Source organism: Dendrobium catenatum, unplaced genomic scaffold (genome assembly GCF_001605985.2).
Source record: "Dendrobium catenatum unplaced genomic scaffold, ASM160598v2 fragScaff_scaffold_199, whole genome shotgun sequence".
Taxonomy (NCBI): Eukaryota; Viridiplantae; Streptophyta; class Magnoliopsida; order Asparagales; family Orchidaceae; genus Dendrobium; species Dendrobium catenatum.
In genome coordinates, this window is record NW_021318661.1 from 443,859 (window position 1) to 463,445 (window position 19,587).

Genomic DNA, 19,587 nt, shown 5'->3' on the forward strand with positions numbered 1-19,587 from the left:
AAATTAATTAATTAATCAATTATAATTAAGAATATTTAATTTATTAATTATACATAATTATAATTAATGATGTTTAATTGCAATTAATAATAATTAATAAAAAATAATTATAATAAATAATTGATTAATTAATTAATTATAATTAACTAATTAATTAAATTAAACCATTCTTACAGGATTTGGCCAAAGAAGCGCACGAAAGGGTTTAACTGTTTAAGTTAACCTCACAGCAAATGAGCTCCTGTCTTGCTTCCAATCCGACCGGGAAGGGAAGGTCGTCGAAGGAGCGTAGTCGAACAGCCATGAAAAGCTGAAGGGGCTTCGGCAGATTTACGGGATCTGGCCGAAGAGGTGTGCTGACGGGAGAAAGTTTCCTTCACAGCAAGTGAGCTCCCGCCTTTGCCTCTGATCAAGATGTCGCTGCTTCCGCTCCGTCAAGAAGGGAAAATCGTCGACGGGGTTGGTGAAGCGCACGAAAGAAGGAAAGTTAACCTCACAGCAAACGAGCTCCTGTCTTGCTTCTGATCCGATCGGGAAGGGAAGGTTGTTGAAGGAGCGTAGTCTAACAGCCACAAAAAGCCGAAGGAGCACGCAAGAGAAATAGCCGAAAAGAGGGGGAGAATCCAGAGGCCTGAGGCTTCGGTTCTTCACCATTTTAACGATGAGTGGAGAGGTCGTGTCAAGCATGACCAGAGATGGTGTCGACGTGCGAGAGGTATGGAGAAGATCGTGGTTGGACGTCCGAACAGGTATGGGATTTTATTTTATTTTTTTCAATATTTTAGGTCAACAAGGTCAACAATACCTAAATCATGCCATGCATAATATGATTCTATTTACACAGTATATACATGATTTTCAAAATGAAGTTGTAAAGTATAATGGCTTGGATAATAAGAAATGTTTTGATACTTTGAAAGCTAAATGAAGAGCTTGTTGTTATAATGAAGATGTTTTTATCAATATTCATATTCATCTCAAACACTTCAAGTAAAGTAGATACAACAAATTGCATGTAAGAGCATGAGGTCCTTTTCGAACGAGTAAATCAATTTAATACTTGTGTTTTAGATTTACCTCGCAATATATTTGTAAGTCTTATATTAAACACGAATTACTAATGAACATTTGAACCTCAAAAATTATATGTTGATTCATTCACAAGAGAGATTGTCATTACAACTACAACTTCGACAAACTCGATCATTCAGTAGGAATGATCGAGCTTATCGAAGTTGTAGTTGCACTGCGCCTGATCATTAGGATGATACATTGCTTATAACATTCCGAAGGATAGTCCTCTGCATCCAAGAGGAAACGATAAAGAATCTTCTGGAATAGTTGACTATTTAGCTAAATAGCGCACAGAAGACTAGTTTCTCATAGGACAATCACAATAAGTTAAACCAAACTATAAAAGAGCTTAATTAGGCTTATTTTAAGGAATTTTAAATCTCTTATCAATTTAGGCTGAATTTTACTTTATTTCATTAATTTTATTTTTTATTTTAGTAGATTATATGTAATTAAAATAAGGACAATCTCATTTTTTAGTTAATATGGAGAATTGCTTATGTGGACATTCAGAATCAGTTGATTGATGAATGAAATTGATTGTTTCTTTCACATTGATTGAAGTTGTGTATGCGGGTCACTACAAATTGTGTACACAAAGTTTCTCCCTCCTATCCTCTCCAAGTTGTGTTGCGGAGCTTCCTTCACCTCTATATCTACTTTTCCCTTTCTCCTTTTTCAATTATTTATAGCATTTGCTTCATCAATTTCAAATCAAAACATCATTCATCACTCCATATCACTTCTTATCAAAGCATAACTATCTACATCAAATATTGTAAGTGGGGGACAAGTTGGAGGAAAAGATAGCCTACTAAACTAATTACAAGGTTCAACTTGAAATGCTTTCATAAGGATCCCAAATGAAATAAGAGACACCTGCTTTAGTTATCATTTTATCCACCGTAAATTTTACCAACTACCCACCTTATTGAAAGTTCGTTAGGGTTGTTAAGCACTTATGAACTAACCCGAGACTAATTAAGAGGGGGTGAATTTGTGTTTTAAAAATTCTTAAACAAAAGGCAATATCTTTTTGAAAATCTTTTTTTGAATATTTAAAAAAAAAAAAAAACACGATCAACCTATGATGCAGAAGCGATTAATAAAATTATAAAACAAACCAAAGATTTTAACCATACAATCAACCACAAAAAATTAAGGTACGGAAATTAAAATGCGAAAAAATAATAAGAAAGGACACACCATAATTTATAGTGGTTCGGTCAACCTACCATAGGTCCAATTCTCGTAGGCACCCTCCGAGTATTACACTAATAACTATAGTGTCTCTCATTTTGCTCCCACAGCAAGGTGGAGAAGCTCTTACAAAATCCTTTTCACCGACCCCGGTGAGGCAGAGCACCCCAACTCCTTTTGCTTCCTCCTGAAGAAGACATAGAACCTTGATATAATGCTGACGAAGACCTCCCAAGAGCCACCAAGGAGCCAAGGACGACGATTGGAGAAGACGACTTGAATCCTTACTTGGAGCAACCTATGTGAACACCTCACAAAGTCCCCCTCAAAAGATTCTCTCTCTCTCCCAAGCTCTCCTTCTCTTTCTCTAAGCTCTCTTAGGTCAGGACAACAGCAAAAGATATTTCCATCAACAATTGACAGAGCTTAAATAGTAGGCCTTAAAAAACGCCCTAATTTTCAACTTGTCGTCAAAGATCGTCCAGGACGATCGACATATCATCCTGTACGATTAGTTTAAATCAACACTTCCAACCAGGACGATCTGAGTTTGTTGTACGATTAGAACATAATATTTGTTCTGATCGTCCAGGATGATTTGGGCATCGTCCCGTACGAATAGTTCAAAATCATAAATTATCGTCCAGCAGATAGTTCAGGACGTCCAGGAGTTAAAGAGGGACGATATAGAAATATAACTAATCGTCCTGGACGATGCTTGGATCGCCCTATACAATTAGTTCAAAATCAGTGATTATCGTCCAGCAGATAGTTTGGGACATCCAGGAGATTCAGGAGAAGACTAAGATTTTTCTTACTGATCGTCCAAGACAATCCTACAATCGTCCAGAACGATATGATCGATCAATTTAACCTTAATTACTTTCCTTAATCACCTGATCAATTTAGGAATGATTGATACAAATCGTTATGTACGATTACTACAATTTTGAGAGATTAAAATCTTGTCTAAATGAGTTTGGCGGCTGATTTTTGTGATTTGAGAAATATCCTCCATGACGATGGGAATATTGTCTAGGACAATTTGCTTATGCAAGTTTACATGACCCAGATGTCCTAATTAGGATTTTTATTTTTAACTGATCGTCTTGTACGATATGATCAAAAAAAAACTCTAACTCACTAAATTTCTTCCCCTAAGTGTGTGTGTGCAAGATTATTTAGCTTCAGGATCCATCAAAGTACATTTGACTCAAGAAAAGATAAAAGATGCATTCAAATAGAAATTACAAACTGACTCAATCCTAATCTACCTGATCTTGATCTTATCGACGTTCCAAGTGAACTTGTGGACCTGAAAGGTTAGTGAGCTGGGCACATAAAACATATATGCAAGAATGGCAATAGTCAAGAAACAATAATATTTATTATCATTAAAATCACAGTACTTTGGTCTAGATCTACAACACTTATGTTTATGTCAACATTTTATATTCTTTACTTAATAAATTTAAGATAAATGGTTCAATCATCATACAAATTACAAAAAGTAACTTAGCATATTCACAATAAAATCATTCCATACATGGCTTCCATCAACATCCCTTCATTAGTTAAGGGAAGAATCAACAACAGTTTAATATTTTAGGAGTATCTCAAGAAAATTGGATTGATTTAAGCAACTAAAAATTGTTTAACGGCAAAACCTACAAGCCCCAGAAACCCTTTTTATCCCAATTTTACCAAGTGTAGGGACATGGGATTGGGGACGCAAAGAAGATCAAATCAACTTAATCATAACCATGACAAAAAGCTTATAAGCATTGTGCCTATCAACAAATGGAGTGATGTTGCTAATGCTTTTAATTATTCTACTAAACGGATAATTTAATTGTATCAACTATAATAAGGTTATAAATAAACTAAAATTTAGAAAACACAATTTTTATTTCTAAAAATATTACATTAATACAAAATTGAATAAGAAAATTCACTAAAATGCAAAAGTATTCCTATCATGGTATTTCGAAACTTCGTAGATAGATACATAAGCAAGGGAAGATCTAGACAACGAGACAATGGCATAACTTGATGTACAAAAGTATTGGGGAAGGTGTAAAACCCGAAAAATAACGATCTTTAGCGTCACACGCATTTTGATGCGCCGCGACAAAATTAGTCAAAATTTCAAAGTCGTCGAAATTCGACGCAATAAATTTCATAAAATAGTATGCAAAATTCTGAGTGAATTGGTCTAAAGAACCAATATTGAATTTCGCATATTTTGGAAGTTAAAATTCGTAGAAGTTTTTATACGACAAGATTGCCCTTAATGTAATTTAAGTGGAGATAACTTAAGTGAGGGCGTTTTGGAAACGAGTCTTCCACTCTTATTAGGGGACCGAAATATTTCAAAAAGAATTGTTTTCATGGTTTTGGAAAGCCCTAAATCTTGAAACATAAAAAATTTCTTCTTAAAATTTAACTAACTTCACATAGAAGCTCTATAACGTCATTAGGAAACTTTCCTACAAAGCCATTTTGAAATAATACGAAAATCGGAGAAAACCCTAATTTTTAAAATCTATTTTTTTTTTCAAGGAATCATCTCATTTTTGTGTTTAGAAACATCCTCTAAACATTCTCTATCCTTATCTTAAAGATATTTTGAGTTTTCATAAAACCCTATATTTCCCCCCATAGAGAAAACTCCATAAAGAATGAGAAAACTCTTATAAACAACATACATTAACCTCCTCTTAGTCTTCTCCACAAATTCCTCCATGATCGGCCGCCGGAAAGTCACTGCCGAGGAGCCACCGTTCGCCTCACCCGCAGCCCTCTCTCCTTCCGTTCGGTTCAGGCCACATGAAGGGAATGGGACCGAAATATTTCGGTCCCCTAATAAGAGTGGAAGGCTCTCCCTAATTGCACAAAGTCTAAAAAGCCCTCACTTAAGTTATCTACACTTAAATGACATCAAGGGCAATCTTGTCATATAAAAACTTCTATGAATTTTAACTTCTAAAATACGCGAAATTCAATATGGGTTCTTCATAACGATTCGCTCAAAATTTTGCGTACTTTTATGAAATTTATTGCGTCGAATTCCGACGATTTTAAAATTTTGACTAATTTCGTCGCGTCGCATCGAAATGCGTGCGACGCTGAAGATCGTTATTTTTCGGGTTTTACATAATTAATATCCTAAGCTGATTCAAGTATAAATTCTGCTAAAAATATATTGCATTGTTGTATCGAACACGTTAGAAAGGCATTAGAGACGCTTTGCTTTCAAAAACATAGACTCGTAAGGTTATTGTCAGGAAGCCATTTCTGCCCATGTTCTGGTAAGTTTTCAACCAAGAAGTTCAAAAACATTTCCCCAAGTTATGATCTAACTTGCATAACAATTGGTACTTTATCATATAAGAAGAAAAAGTCATTAGCAATGTACTTCCACATAAAAGTTAATTTAACCTCAAAAAGCACAAGAACAAAAAAGTGATTTTTTTTCTTAATATAAGAATGCTCACAATGACAAAAAACAGAACATAACTGTCTCAATATATAGCATATTCTTACCTAATGCTGGAGGTCTTGAAGCAAAGTGTAGTGAACCTAATGTGTTAGATTCTGATAATGCAAGCAATGCCATGCGCCCTATAGGATCCCAAGCAGCACCCTATCAAGAAATACAAGATCTGCATTAACTTGTCATAATTATGAATACAACCAGCAATACTGCAGATTGCAAGAAAAACATGCAGTCAGAAAAAGATCGCTGATTACATATATTCAATAAAACATGGACCTTAAAACATACATGTATTTTTAAGAAAATTATTACAAAACAAAATCTGAAGATTCAAATTAGTATTAAAGGATCAGACTAAAAGAGAAATGATAGACTTAAATAGCATGATCAGAATTGGTTTAAATTGATTTGCTTAAAATAGATTTAACATCTAAGGCAGCACACAACAAAAATGAATGTAAAAGGAGAATTAAAAAAGCCGACCCCAAATAATTGGAATAAGAATTCTAGTGATGATGATGATGATGATCTTAGCCAACTTTTTTCAAGGCCACATATGGACCTAACTCACCGTGATATACCCACCAGTTGAAGACCAACGCTCTGATGTCCATGTATTAGTCTCCCAGATATAGAATGTTCCATCACTATTAGTCAACAGTGGAATTGAAATTCTAAGCCAAATTATCCAAAGCCAAAATTGCATCACGAATTAGCATCAGCATTTAAAACAATATTGCACATGCCTCATAGTAGTTAGAAGATAATCTCCAGTTGGTGACCACTTTAAAATAGATATGGCACCTAATCCTCGTCGAACTGGTGTTCCTGCACCTGTAAATTAAAATTGGATTTTTCAAAGGTGAAACAAGTATTGAAAATAAGTTAGAATAGTCTGAAACAAGGAAAAGGGAATTCATAAATGCATAGTCAGGATGATACACATGTATTAATATTTCAAATATTGCAAGTTTCCACCTATTAAATTTGATAAACACCACAATATCATTTCCTTGGAAGTTGTGCCTGATCTAATATGCCATTTAGAGGATGTACACTAAAACCCTTTTAACATGAACTCAGTTAATTCAATGGGTATAGCTTCAAAACAAGTAAAAATCCCCCAACCCAATCCTAGCATGGATCATGGGCCTGACTTACTCACCCAACACCTCAAAACATACTTTTAATTTCTTTCATTTCTTTCATATATATCTGAATAATGTTGTTGATGATGATCATGTGTGCCAAAGGTTAGTTGCACTGGTGGATGGTGCGCACAGTCATCGCTGGCCCTAGACTTCCGCTACATGCAAAGCCAAGCAAAGATCTGAACTGTCCTGAGGGTAGTTCTATGGAAGAACACTCCAAGGTGTAAATAAACTGTTTAGTTAGCATAGAACAGAAGTTTGGAATTTTTTAGAACTTTTTTTGAAAGGAATAAAAATGAGAGTACGAAAAAGAGGGAAATAAAAACAAATGGATTCATTTAGGTTATCAAGACTTGTTTCCTTGCCCCCAAACAAGGGCATGAAGCTAGGCCACGTTGTCTTTGAAGTTTTGGTGAACACAGATGCTTATAAGCCAAGGGAAACTAGGTAATTTGACAGATCGATGGATATAAACTTATATGCCCTTGGTTGACAGCAGATTAACATAAGTAGGCTAAGGGTTATGGGCACAATGCTGATGATGATATGGTCATCCATCATGGTTTGTGTAATCAAACAAGGAGAGGCGTCAAGATTCGTATCAATGATTAGATTATTGGATAAGGTCAACTGTCACTGACGAATAAATTGACATAAATCATGGAGGATGAAAATTGGACAATTGTGTGGTAGACAGGATTTAATGTGAAATCTTGATGCAAACGATTGGATGGCTCAAATGGTATCAGTTGATCAGATCTAGCACTTATCTTGATGCATAAGGCTAGATGTTTGAATCTCCATTACTTTAATCTTGCCTTGCAAAAATATTGAGGTAACCAAATGATATTATGAGATTTGTTAATAATATGAACTTTGCAGAAATCTTGGCATTGAATGACCAATCTAACATGCATGAAATATGTAAAAATTATGAACTTGAACGAATCTTGACACTGAATAACCAATCTAGCATCGATCTCAATGCATCATGAAGGGCTGCTTTTTGGGTTATCTCACCAGTTAAAGATAGTCTTGTACTATAGCATCCTTTACTTCAATGCGCACTTAGAGTGCTCCACATTGCTCAAACTACTTAATAGAGAGATAAATATTTTCACTCTTATTGTTAAGGGATACTCATTGCACACACAAGTTGCTAATATAATAAGGTTATGTTATAGGTTTTCATCAAACCCAATTTTTACAAGTCCCATCATTTGTGATGAAGCTAGTTTTCTTTTCATCAATTGGATGCATTTTGGTCTAATGACAAATAGAAAAGACTTCCAAGAAACTGAATATCAGACACGCCACTACCAAGTCCACCAAAGAGTCTATGATCAATAACGCAGCCCATTTTTGCAAAGAGATTACTTTTCATGATATAGCGTGCATAATTCATCATTTTCATCACATTTGATTGAAGTGCATGTGAGATATCCTTTTCGAGTAAATTCGATATTCCTAACAAGTGGACACGATCTGTTTTACAAACAAGCAACGTTTAGGCTATTTTTGTGTAGTGTCATGCCTACAGCTCATCATTTTTTATTGCAATAGATCGAATTGATTACAGGCAGTTCTTTCTTTGATATTTTCAACATTTTGAACCTGTCGGCATAATTGATATTGTGAACAGGTGGCATTCAAGTAGCTTTGATAGCATCTAAGGTGTTTCAAGACTGTTTCAAATGATTTTATGTTCAATCACCATCTTTAACATCAATTTCGAACCAAAACGATCAAATGCCACTTAACTGTTTGCTCAAGAAAAATGACGCTTTGGCATGAATCTCGCTTTTCAAACTTAAAATTACATTCTCCTTGAGGAAGATTGAGTTTTAGTTAACCAGATTTCTCCCGAGAATTGTATCGGGGTTTATTTAGATTTGGATCCATACTTCCTATGAGGCTATGAGAGCAAACTCTCATAGTTAATTATCCCTCTCGATTAAGGATGAATTAGCTTCAAAATGTTTTAATCTCGTTTGTGGGGGATGGAGATAGACCCGATTAAGATCTCATGGTTTCGTCGTCCCAAGAATACCGTAGGTTTCAATATACCAACACTAACAATCATTGATCGTAGTGTCCAGAAAATCTGATTAGTAGACATAAGTTGTCACCTAATAGAGATCCCGAGTAAACTGAAGTGATTAGATGTGGGTTATAGTTTTATTGTGGTTTCGGGCTTATAGCTTAATTTAGAAGTTGCCCAATAGTTTGTTTTAAGTTGAGGCTTATAGCTTCCATTGGAAGTTGCTCGAGATTTTGATCTAGTTCGGGGCTGACGGCTTCATTTAAAAGTTGCATGTATGTTTGGTTTAGGTTGGGGCTTATGGCTCCACTTAGGAGTTGTCCGTATGTTTAATTTAGGACGAGGCTTACGGCTTCGTTTAGAAGTTGCACGTATGTTTAAATTTAGGTCGGGGCTTACACCTTCGTTTAGAAGTTGTTCATAGGTTTGATTTAGGTCGGGGCTTATAGCTCCACTAAGGAGTTGCCCGTATGTTTGATTTAGGACAGGGCTTACGACTTCGTTAAAAAATTGTCCGTATGTTTGATTTAGCATAGCACTTACTGCTTTCATTAAAACTTGCCTAGAGATTTGATTTTGAAGTATAACTTACTACTTTCATTAAAAGTTGTCTGTTGTTTTTTAAGTTTAGGTGTTCATTACTCCACTTAGGAGTTTTACCCAATGAAGTAGTTTTGGAATAGGTCTTACAACTTCCTTTTGAAGTGGCCTATTCGTTTACTTGGATAGGTCTGACGACTTCTCTTAGAAGTTGCTTGTAGATTTTTAGGTTTTGGATAGTTACCTCACTTAGAAATTTACCCAACGAATTGATTAGGAACAGGTCTTATTGTTTCCAAAGTTGTCTGGCAGTTGAATTAGGGTTCTTTTACTTCCCTTGAAAGCTCTCCTAATGAATTAGTTTGAATAGGATTTACTACTTCATTTAGGAGTTACCTATTAGGTTTGTCTTAGGATGGTTTTAGTAGCAGATAATTAGCTTTGCACTTCTCTACTACCTCGACACTAGCGTTTTTCTTCAGTACTATTATTTCTTGTTTCAGTACTTCTTTTTAGCACTGCAATCTTTGTTATAGCACTTTTTTTTTTCTTTCTTGCACTGTAGTTTAGTTTATAATACTAAGTTGACCTTTGTTTATTTGTTTACAGGTATTCAGAGCTCGCATTGCTTTGGAGCTTGAACATGAGTTTGTACTTTATTTGGAGGGTTTGTTAGAGTCTGCTTGTAGTTTATTGTTTGTGTATAGTTTGGTTGTACAAGAGGTTTTTATAGTGTAAACATCGCTTTATGTATTTTCTATTTTGCATTGTTAATTTAATTAATTAATTAATTAATTTAAGAAATTTTAATTGGTTGCAATTAATTAATTAACTAGTTAATTTATTTAAAATATATATTATTTTTTTTAATTAACTAATTAATTAATTTGCTCACTCTTTAAAATATAAAATATCTCCATAGTGGCTCTCCCCTCTTAGTTTGATTTTTATTTTTGCTCTGGATTAAATAATTAAAGAAAATTTAAATTTATTGTATTTTCAATTAATTCATTAATCAATTAATTAATTAAAATTTTTCAATTTGTCGCTTTTCATATTAATTAATTAATTAATTAATTATTCCATTTTTATTTTAAAATCAACATTTTAATTTTAAATCAAAAAATATTTCAGTCTCTTAATTAATTAATTAAAATTTCTAAATGCTTCCAAATTGATTTTTCTAACAAGTTTAGAAAATTTGGGAACCTCTTAGCGTCCCCTCCCGCAAGGGGAGTGGGCAGGACAGGACGGCACTTAGATCAACGAGGCAAGGGCTTCAATTTGTCATTTCTGGAATGATTTAAGATCGACGGCGCAGATCTTCAAGTCAAATGTTCTTCAATTTAATTTATTTAATTAAATTATTGTCAAAAATCTGGCAACATTCTAACACCACTTCCCCGTGAAGCGAGGTTGAGACAGCACTTGTCGCTGAGTCTTCCTGGCCGAATCTAAGATACGACGACACAAGGTCATCAATTTAATTTCTTCCTAGCCGGATCGATCGATGGCGCATGGACTTCAATTTGACCATTCCTGGTTGCTTAAGTTTTGATTTTATATGAGAAAAATAAAGAATAAAACTTAAATTATTAACTGTAGTCTGGCAGAATTTCGAAAAGAATTGTTGTGGCCTTGAGAACGGGATAAATAACAGTAATTAAACCTATGCAGACTACATGCCATGGAGCACAAATGTGAAACGAGTGATTTGAGTTTGATGCACGCAAAAATTTGGGAAGGGACCCAAAGTTTTGCAAGCAAATGAAGACTCTTCCTATAACTTAAAAGATACTCAAAACACTACAAAAATAACATAAGATAAAGCGACAACATGACAACATTTGCACAAAACAAAAAACAAAAAACAACTTTACTATTATAAAAGGACTTACAAGATGCTTACAAATTTTGACGACATGAAGACGACTTAAAACATTGATAACATGACTGATGTAATCAAAAATTTGGGAGGACCCAAATTTTTTATCACAAAAATAAAACTCTTACTAGGATAAATAAAAGAGACAAAAATAATGAAAAGAACACAAATACGATAAACCACAACTTTATATAATAAAATGACTTACAAACTTTGAAAATAAAACGACACCTTACAACTCATGACGCTTACAAACATAAACATAAACATAAACAAAGATTCCTAAAGTTGCATTTCTTTGAGAAGAAAGATACAGGTGACGTCGAACTTGCGGAGAGAAGAAGAGGTTAGAAGCCGAGACGAAAGAGGAGAAGCTCGCAAGCTTTCCTAGAAGAGGAGTAAAAAAGATGGAACAAGCTCGCAAGCTTTTCCAACAAAACCCGCAGGTTTACATTTCCAAAAATCATTCACATAACATACTTAAAAGTTAAAACAGCCACAAACAACTTATATTTATAGACAAGAGAGGGGAATACAAACAGCCCCAAAAACCCTTCATATTCTTAATTAAATAAGGGAAATGAAAAGTCAACAGTCAACTCCATGAAACAAAGCACCATGGCCATGGAAAAGCCCCCCAAAAGTCACGGAAAACAGCCTAGGCGGAACCCGAAGAAGCAACCGTGGGAACCAAGGAGGTAGCCGTGGGAACCAAGGAGCCAAGGCACGGGAACCCAAGAGCCATCCACAGGAAACGAATGGACAAGGGGAAGGAGAAGAGACAAAATTAATGAATTACTAATAAATTAATAAGTTAACTAAAAACATAGCTCATAATGAGCTAACTCTTAGTTCAATAAATGAACTAAAAACCAACTCATAATGAGCAAAATTCCAGCTCAAAAATTAATGAGCTAGCAAGCTCAACGGGTAGTCAAAACTAAATTTTTTTGGGTTGATTTGACCCCCCATTTGTCTACATCAGACTCCCCTACTTGAGGACTCATCTCCCGATGAGTTAGCTTTGTTCTGAAGGCGTTGCATCAAGAGACACCAAGACTTGAGATTGCTCACTTGACACCAAGACTCAAATGACAACATGACTCAAAACAAAACTTACATGATAACTAACATGACATCAAGACACACACGACTCATAAACCTAGGACTTCCTAACTTGCTCTGATACCAAAATGATGTAATCAAAAATTGGGAGAGGGACCCAAATTTTTTATCACAAAAATAAAACTCTTACTAGGATAAATAAAAGACACAAAAATACTGAAAAGAACACAAATACGATAAACCACACCTTTATATAATAAAATGACTTACAAACTTTAAAAATAAAACAACACCTTACAACTCATGACACTTACAAACATAAACATAAACAAATATTCCTAAAGTTGCATTTCTTTGAGAAGAAAGATACAGGTGGCGTCGAACTTGCGGAGAGAAGAAGAGGGTTAGAAGCCGAGACGACAGAGGAGAAGCTCGCAAGCTTTCCTAGAAGAGGAGTAAAAGAGATGGAACAAGCTCGCAAGCTTTTCCAACAAAACCCGCAGGTTTACATTTCCAAAAATCATTCACATAACATACTTAAAACAGCCACAAACAACTTATATTTATATACAAGAGAGGGGAATACAAATAGCCCCAAAAACCCTTCATATTCTTAATTAAATAAGGGAAATGAAAAACCAACAGTCAACTCCAGGAAACAAAGCACCATAGCGAAGGAAAAGCCCCCCAAAAGTTACGGAAAACAGCCCAGGCGGAACCCGAAGAGGCAACCGTGGGAACGAATGAGGCAGCCGTGAGAACCAAGGAGCCAAGGCACGGGAACCCAAATCCACGAGAAACGAATGGACAAGGGGAAGGAGAAGAGACAAAATTAATGAGCTACTAATAAATTAATAAGTGAACTAACATAGCTCATAATGAGCTAACTCTTAGTTAAATAAATGAACTAAAAACCAGCTCATAATGAGCTAAATTCCAGCTCAAAAATTAATGAGCTAGCAAGCTCAAGGGAAGTCAAAACCAATTTTTTTTGGGTTTGATTTAACCCCCCTTTGTCTACATCAATGACACAACTTGAACCATAAAACAAAACCCAATGATGCTTCATTCCATTAGAAGAAGGATACAAGTGGGGTGGTCACTTGCGGATAGAAGAAAGATGTTAGAAGCCAAGACGAAGTGGAGACAAGCTCGCAAGCTTTCTCAAAGAGGGAAGGAAAGAAGGAAGTTGGACAAAGCTCGCAAGCTTTTCCAAATAACAAACCCGAAGGTAAAATCACATTATAAACTAACTTAAAACATCATAAAACATCTTCTATATATAGGCATGAGAAGGGAAACCAAACAGCCCCAAAATCTCTTCAAATACCTTAATTAAATGAGGAAAATGAAATGCCAACAGCCACCACATAGCAGTCCCCAAAACTGCACAGGAAAAAGAGCACCAAAGCCATGGAAAAACCCCCAACAGCCACGGGAAAGCAGCCCAGCCTGGACCCGAAGAGGCTGCCGCATGAACCAAAGAGGCCCGCACGAAACCGAGGAACCAAAGGCACGGAAAAACCACCCGGCACAAAAACCAAAAGCCAGCCACGGAAACCCAAGGGACAAAGGCACAAAAAACAGGCAGCCAGCATAGGAATCCAAGGGACAAGCTCAAAATTTTAAGAAGAAAAGGGGAGGAGAATGGACAAGACCACTCCATAATGAATCCAACTTATGAGCTTACCTTAGTAGATTAATGAGCTAGGTAGATCAATAAATTCCCCTATTAAATGAACTAAAACTTCAGCTCAACATTAATGAGCTAGCACTATGTAGAATTCTAGCATTTTGAGCTCAATATCAAGCAACCAAGGTCCATCCGAGAACACCAGAAGCCCAAGGGTCAAAACAAATTTTCATCTTGTTTTGACCCCCCCCCCCTTGCCTACATAAGAGTTCATGAGCAGTTATACACAAGTGAGGCATTCGGTTGGAGTAGAAATAGTGCAAGCAAAATCACCTGTTGTTGGACGAGAGAAGGCACATGGGAGTGTTGTGCTCACGTGGAATAGGAAAGAGTTGCGGGTGTTCGGTGGGGGTAGGCACGCGAAAAGCGTGTGGGTCGAAGTGTGCGATTGTGTGGGAGAAGGACTGTGCAGGACAGGGTGAGGAGCAATATGGACTACGAGGGAAACCGACGAAATGAAGCCGAGAAAACATTGCATAAGTTCTTTTCTTTTGTTTGGATATCTTGCCATTTTATCGACTAAACCGTCGAATAGGTGCGTCGTTTCAAAACAACGCGTCAGTTCAGTAGATTTTCGCTTTTCTCCCCTTTTTTTTTTTTTTTGTTATATTTTAAATTAGTCAACACTAACGAGCCTGGCGAGGATATCATATGAAATTCCATTGATAGATATGATCCTCCAAAGGATGCTGAGATTAACGTAGGCTCAAGCAACACAAGGGGATGTTGAGAGGGTGTAATATATACCAAAGCTATTTCCTATCCAGCCTCCCTTGCCTTTGAGGATCCCATTGAGTGATTCAGTTATTTCACTGCCATCAAACTGAAATGAGGGGAATGCAATCCCCTGGATAGCACCGTAGACCATATTAGATATAAGATTACAATATTTTGCATCCTGCCTTAGATCCTATTGAGCAAACAGGACATTCTACGGTACTAAGCCACAAAATTAAAAATAATATAAAAATTGCCAATAATTAAATATTTTCTAAAAAGGGTTAAAAACCAGCCTATGAAAATCTAATCTTTTTGGGGTAAACGCATTAAAAATATAAATGATTTCTTAAACTCTTCGTGTAAATCTTGCCAAATTTAGGTAGCAATTTTGTCATTCATACCCTTTATTTTCACTTGCTTTACAAATGAATATGTTCATTAGTATGGGATGTATATTGATCCTCTGATTATTAAAGCCAATTTAAAACATTATAAGGCTTTAAATTGTAACAGGTATAAGAAAATGGTTGTGTATTTATAAAGAGCTAAAACAGATGACTTTGAAAAAAATTTCTTCAGCTATGTGGTTGAATCAAACAAATTGAGCTTAAATACCGAAATGAGTTGGCCTTTCCCACGATAGAAGAGAACTTACACTATCTTTAAAAATATTGGCAAATGATAAATGGAATTATTTCTCAAGTTCTAACGAGGAATTAGAGAGTAATTAAAGATAATATATTTTAATTCATAAATAAAGATAAATGAAGAAGACTATAACCATAAAGATTACCAGATCAGTATAAGCAGAACTATGTCAGCTACCACATCAGATAATCTCTGACTTCAATAATTAATAGTGTTAATTCATAAGTAAACGTGAATGGAAAAGACTATGAAGCATCATGGTTTAAGAACTATAAGTACATTACTATGAAACTACTAGTACATTTCCATAGACTCATATAGTCGTTGAAAAGGCCATGGAAAAACAACAGAAATATGCTAGTTTCCCAATAAAAGATTCTCCCATTTATAATTCACATTTACCTAATTTAAACGTGAAAAACGTTGATAAAGTAAGCCGTACAAGACATTTTGGGCTGAAAGCAATAACTAAAGCACAGAAACTAACAATTTGTAAAGCTGGATGGAGTAGAAACTCAAATTGTTAGGGTAAGATACATGATTATGATGAGATTATGGTGAAGTGGGTATAGCAGAACAATCTTTGTCTACAGAAAATTCCTTTTCGTAATTGTACAATTGACACAGATGAATATACCACAACTAATAACTAGAGAACTTATCAAGGATACCTTGGGCGATATCCCATATGGTGAACGATGAGCTCCCATGAGATGCAGATGCCAAGTATGTGCGCAAGTATCAAGGAACAAACTTCAAAAACCGCGGTCAGAAAGTGAAATAACATAGAAGAGTTCAATAAAAAAAAACGGATATCATGAGGCATCTATATGCGTTGCAAGGCCACAGACGTCATATAAAGCAACTTTAAAATAAGGAACATTTATATGAACAACAGATTATGTAGAGATTACAGAAACTATTGCAGCAAGCCTCAGAATGAATGAATTGGATATCTTCCATCGGGACTGCAAGAAATTGCACTAATATGTTCACCAGTTGGGCTTCGAAGAAAATCAACCAAGATCCATCGAATACCAGAGCCACATGAAACGGTACCAACTGATGAGGCTACCCCGGATCTCACAGAAGGAACATTTCCTGGGTAAGATTCAGACCAAAGGCATATTCCACCCCTAGAAAGTAAAAATAAAGCATTTAAGAAATAAACTACTGGAAATTCAAAAATATTTGACCAGACAAATATCTTTAAACACTGCTGCAATTATAAAAGAAGAAAATGATCACGACATGGATTGATACATACTTGCATGCAACACACAGTGTCTTCCCACTATTGGGTCTCCATTCAAGTGATTTAATCTCTCTTTGGGCTTCACTGGCCAAGATGCAAGGATCTTTTCTCTCTAATCAGAAGATGGAATGACCATTATAAGATTAACGGTCTAAATAACTATAGCATGAAACGACTGCAAAAAATTTCTTAACCATCTATGCTAACTATAGCATGAAACGACTGCAAAAAATTTCTTAACCATCTATGCTGATTAAGCATCAAGTTCTGATCATAAAAATCAATATAGCAGAAAGGTTAATGCTTATCACTAACCTGAGTTATCATAATCACGAATCAAAACTTGATTGGATCCGGATATGCAAGCTACTATGTGCTTATGTGGATGCCAATTCACCCTTTCAGAACTAACTTCTGCAGACAAATTCAACTGTAAAAGAACAGTCGAGAACAGGAAAATTATATTCCATGAAAAAGCATCCTTTTACATTCCCCAATCTCTCTAAAAAATATTACAAATTCCATCGCATCTTAGATAAATTTAAACATTGAGTGCAACAAGTTCACTGGTTTTTCCAACAAGTAAACAAAAATACAATAAAAGGCCATTCAAGTCCTTATAAAGTTTTAAATGTGCAATAGCAGTTAAAATCAGATCACAAGAACTGAAATATGAAAATTCAAGCTTATTTGTCTTTTTAGACAGTAGCAAACAAAAACTTTCCTAAAATCTAAACGGTACTTAGGTAGTAGGAATTGATATTTCTCTTTAAGGGGTTAGTCGATGATAGCGCATCAGGTGCTATTTAGCATATTTTAAGTTGGCAACAGAGGGAAACAAACTCGCTCTCAATTCTTCATTGATAGATGTCATGCATGGCAAGGTATAAGACAATTTAGTTTTAGTGCTGGCATAGATCTTCAGCTAATTGTATTTGTCATTTCTTCTAGGATGCATGTCTTAGCAGCACAAATTGATTTTAAGTTGGCAACATAGTTTTTATTTGTATTCAAATAATTATCACAAAAAGTTGTGTCAATGGTTGAAATCTATAACTTAAATCTCTAAAAGAACCTATATACAATTCAAAATGATAAAGAATTTGGGAAATAAGATTGTTATTAAATCTACATATTTGCAATAAATTAAAAGCCTAAAGATTGCACGATTAAACTACAATGCACTTTGAATTTTCAAAAGGACATAAACAAAAATTGATTTTTTTAAACAAGCTTTTAAATTTAAATCCAACTTAGCCGACTAACCCTTCCTCCAAAAAAAGGAGAAGATAAAATGGTAGGTGGCAGCACCAGCAGGTGGTAACCAACCAGTCCACCACCACGACCTACCGCAAGCAGGAAGCAATGAATATGATAAACATTACACTTCTAGCCGAAATTTTATTAGAATGCTTTGGTCCAATGAAGGTTCTATGCATGACACATTTTCTCCCTCTACACTCATTCGCATGTTGCAATATGGCTTAAAACTTACAGATGCAGATGAAATGACACAGAAGTATAATAATGATAGCAACAAATGTATGCCAGTATGCCAGATTTGTATCTATCATGTCACACCACAAGGGCTACTAAAAGGATATAGCCTAGTTTACATGGCCGTGACAGATCGAATTAGAACTACAAAACAACTTTTTTAAATCAACATTCAAACAAAATCGCAGTTAGAATGGCACGTAGAAAGACTTTACTTGTACAATGGACTCCAAAATGAAAAATTCATCCAACAAGTACGGCCACATATAATATTGTCGCAATAAATCGGACAGCCATGACGAAGCAGTTTCACTTACAGCACTTGGAAACAAAATACGTTTGAACGAGTCACTCAGGATCTCTTTGAAAGCAACGAAAACACTTCTTGGGGTAGTGTCACTCCTTTCCAGCTCCACTTCTTGTTCGGACGGCAGCACAGTGTCCGTCCGGAAAGGAAAAGGACTGAAAACAAAACCCTGAGAATGCAACTATAAAATCGGTTTTCCACGAATACCAAACCATATCACAAACCCCGAAATCGTAATAAAACCAAACAACAGGTTCATCGCATCTTATTCAATAAAGGAACCATACGAGTACTCCTCCATAGGTTTCCTCTGCTCGATCGTCGGATAGGTTTTTGGCGGTAACTGGCAAGAGAAAAGTGTAGGATATATTGATCAATCATTCCTCCGTAGGAGCCATAACACACACAAGACCAGAGCAACAGAGAGATTCATACTCAAATCGCAATTGATCTCGCAGATTGTGACCTCGCCGCGCTGCGGTAAACTAGGCATTCCTCTCTCGAGTTGCTGCTCAACTGAGTGCAATAAGATTTCTAACGATGGGGAGTCTTTTGTGCGCCCTATAAGTCTGATGTTAGTCTGGGTCGTGTCGCAGTTACAAAGGAGCTGCTTTTCTGAATTATAAGAGTACAAATGGATATGACTTCAATTATTTTTTTTTTATTTTTTTTTAAATAGATGTTCTGATCATTATTATTTTTCTGACTAAATAAATTAGTGCACCTTATCGGGCTTAGCTGGATTGGTAGGCGATCATGATTGGGAGCTCTCCTACTCATGTTTGAATCTCCTCTCTTGCAACGCGACCCCTTAAATGGGGAGAAATAATTGTGGGTTCTGGCGTTCTGCACCTGTGAGACTGATTGCTGATAGGTTCGTCGAGGAATTAGTTACACCGCTAAGCGTCTCCTAAGAAGGTGGCAGTAGATAGATACCCCATTCTCAAAAAAAAAAAAATTAGTACTACTTCAATTTATTTTATGGATATCATATGAGTTACTTTAAGTCATG

The 19,587-nt window shown here is 35.6% G+C and overlaps 1 protein-coding gene across 1 annotated transcript in view; it reads right to left on the reverse strand.

The window, feature by feature from the left end:
- LOC110110412 (aladin) overlaps nucleotides 1-19,172 on the reverse strand; it is a gene marked incomplete at its 3' end in the record, with an annotated part of 28,622 nt that extends 9,450 nt beyond the window's left edge. Inside the window, 10 exon segments of the mRNA XM_020841877.2 lie at nucleotides 5,821-5,920; nucleotides 6,345-6,420; nucleotides 6,520-6,607; nucleotides 16,188-16,246; nucleotides 16,473-16,652; nucleotides 16,784-16,883; nucleotides 17,087-17,201; nucleotides 18,586-18,744; nucleotides 18,863-18,918; nucleotides 19,011-19,172. Coding sequence (XP_020697536.2) covers nucleotides 5,821-5,920; nucleotides 6,345-6,420; nucleotides 6,520-6,607; nucleotides 16,188-16,246; nucleotides 16,473-16,652; nucleotides 16,784-16,883; nucleotides 17,087-17,201; nucleotides 18,586-18,744; nucleotides 18,863-18,918; nucleotides 19,011-19,068 — 991 coding nt within the window.
- Nucleotides 19,173-19,587: the final 415 nt, after the last annotated feature.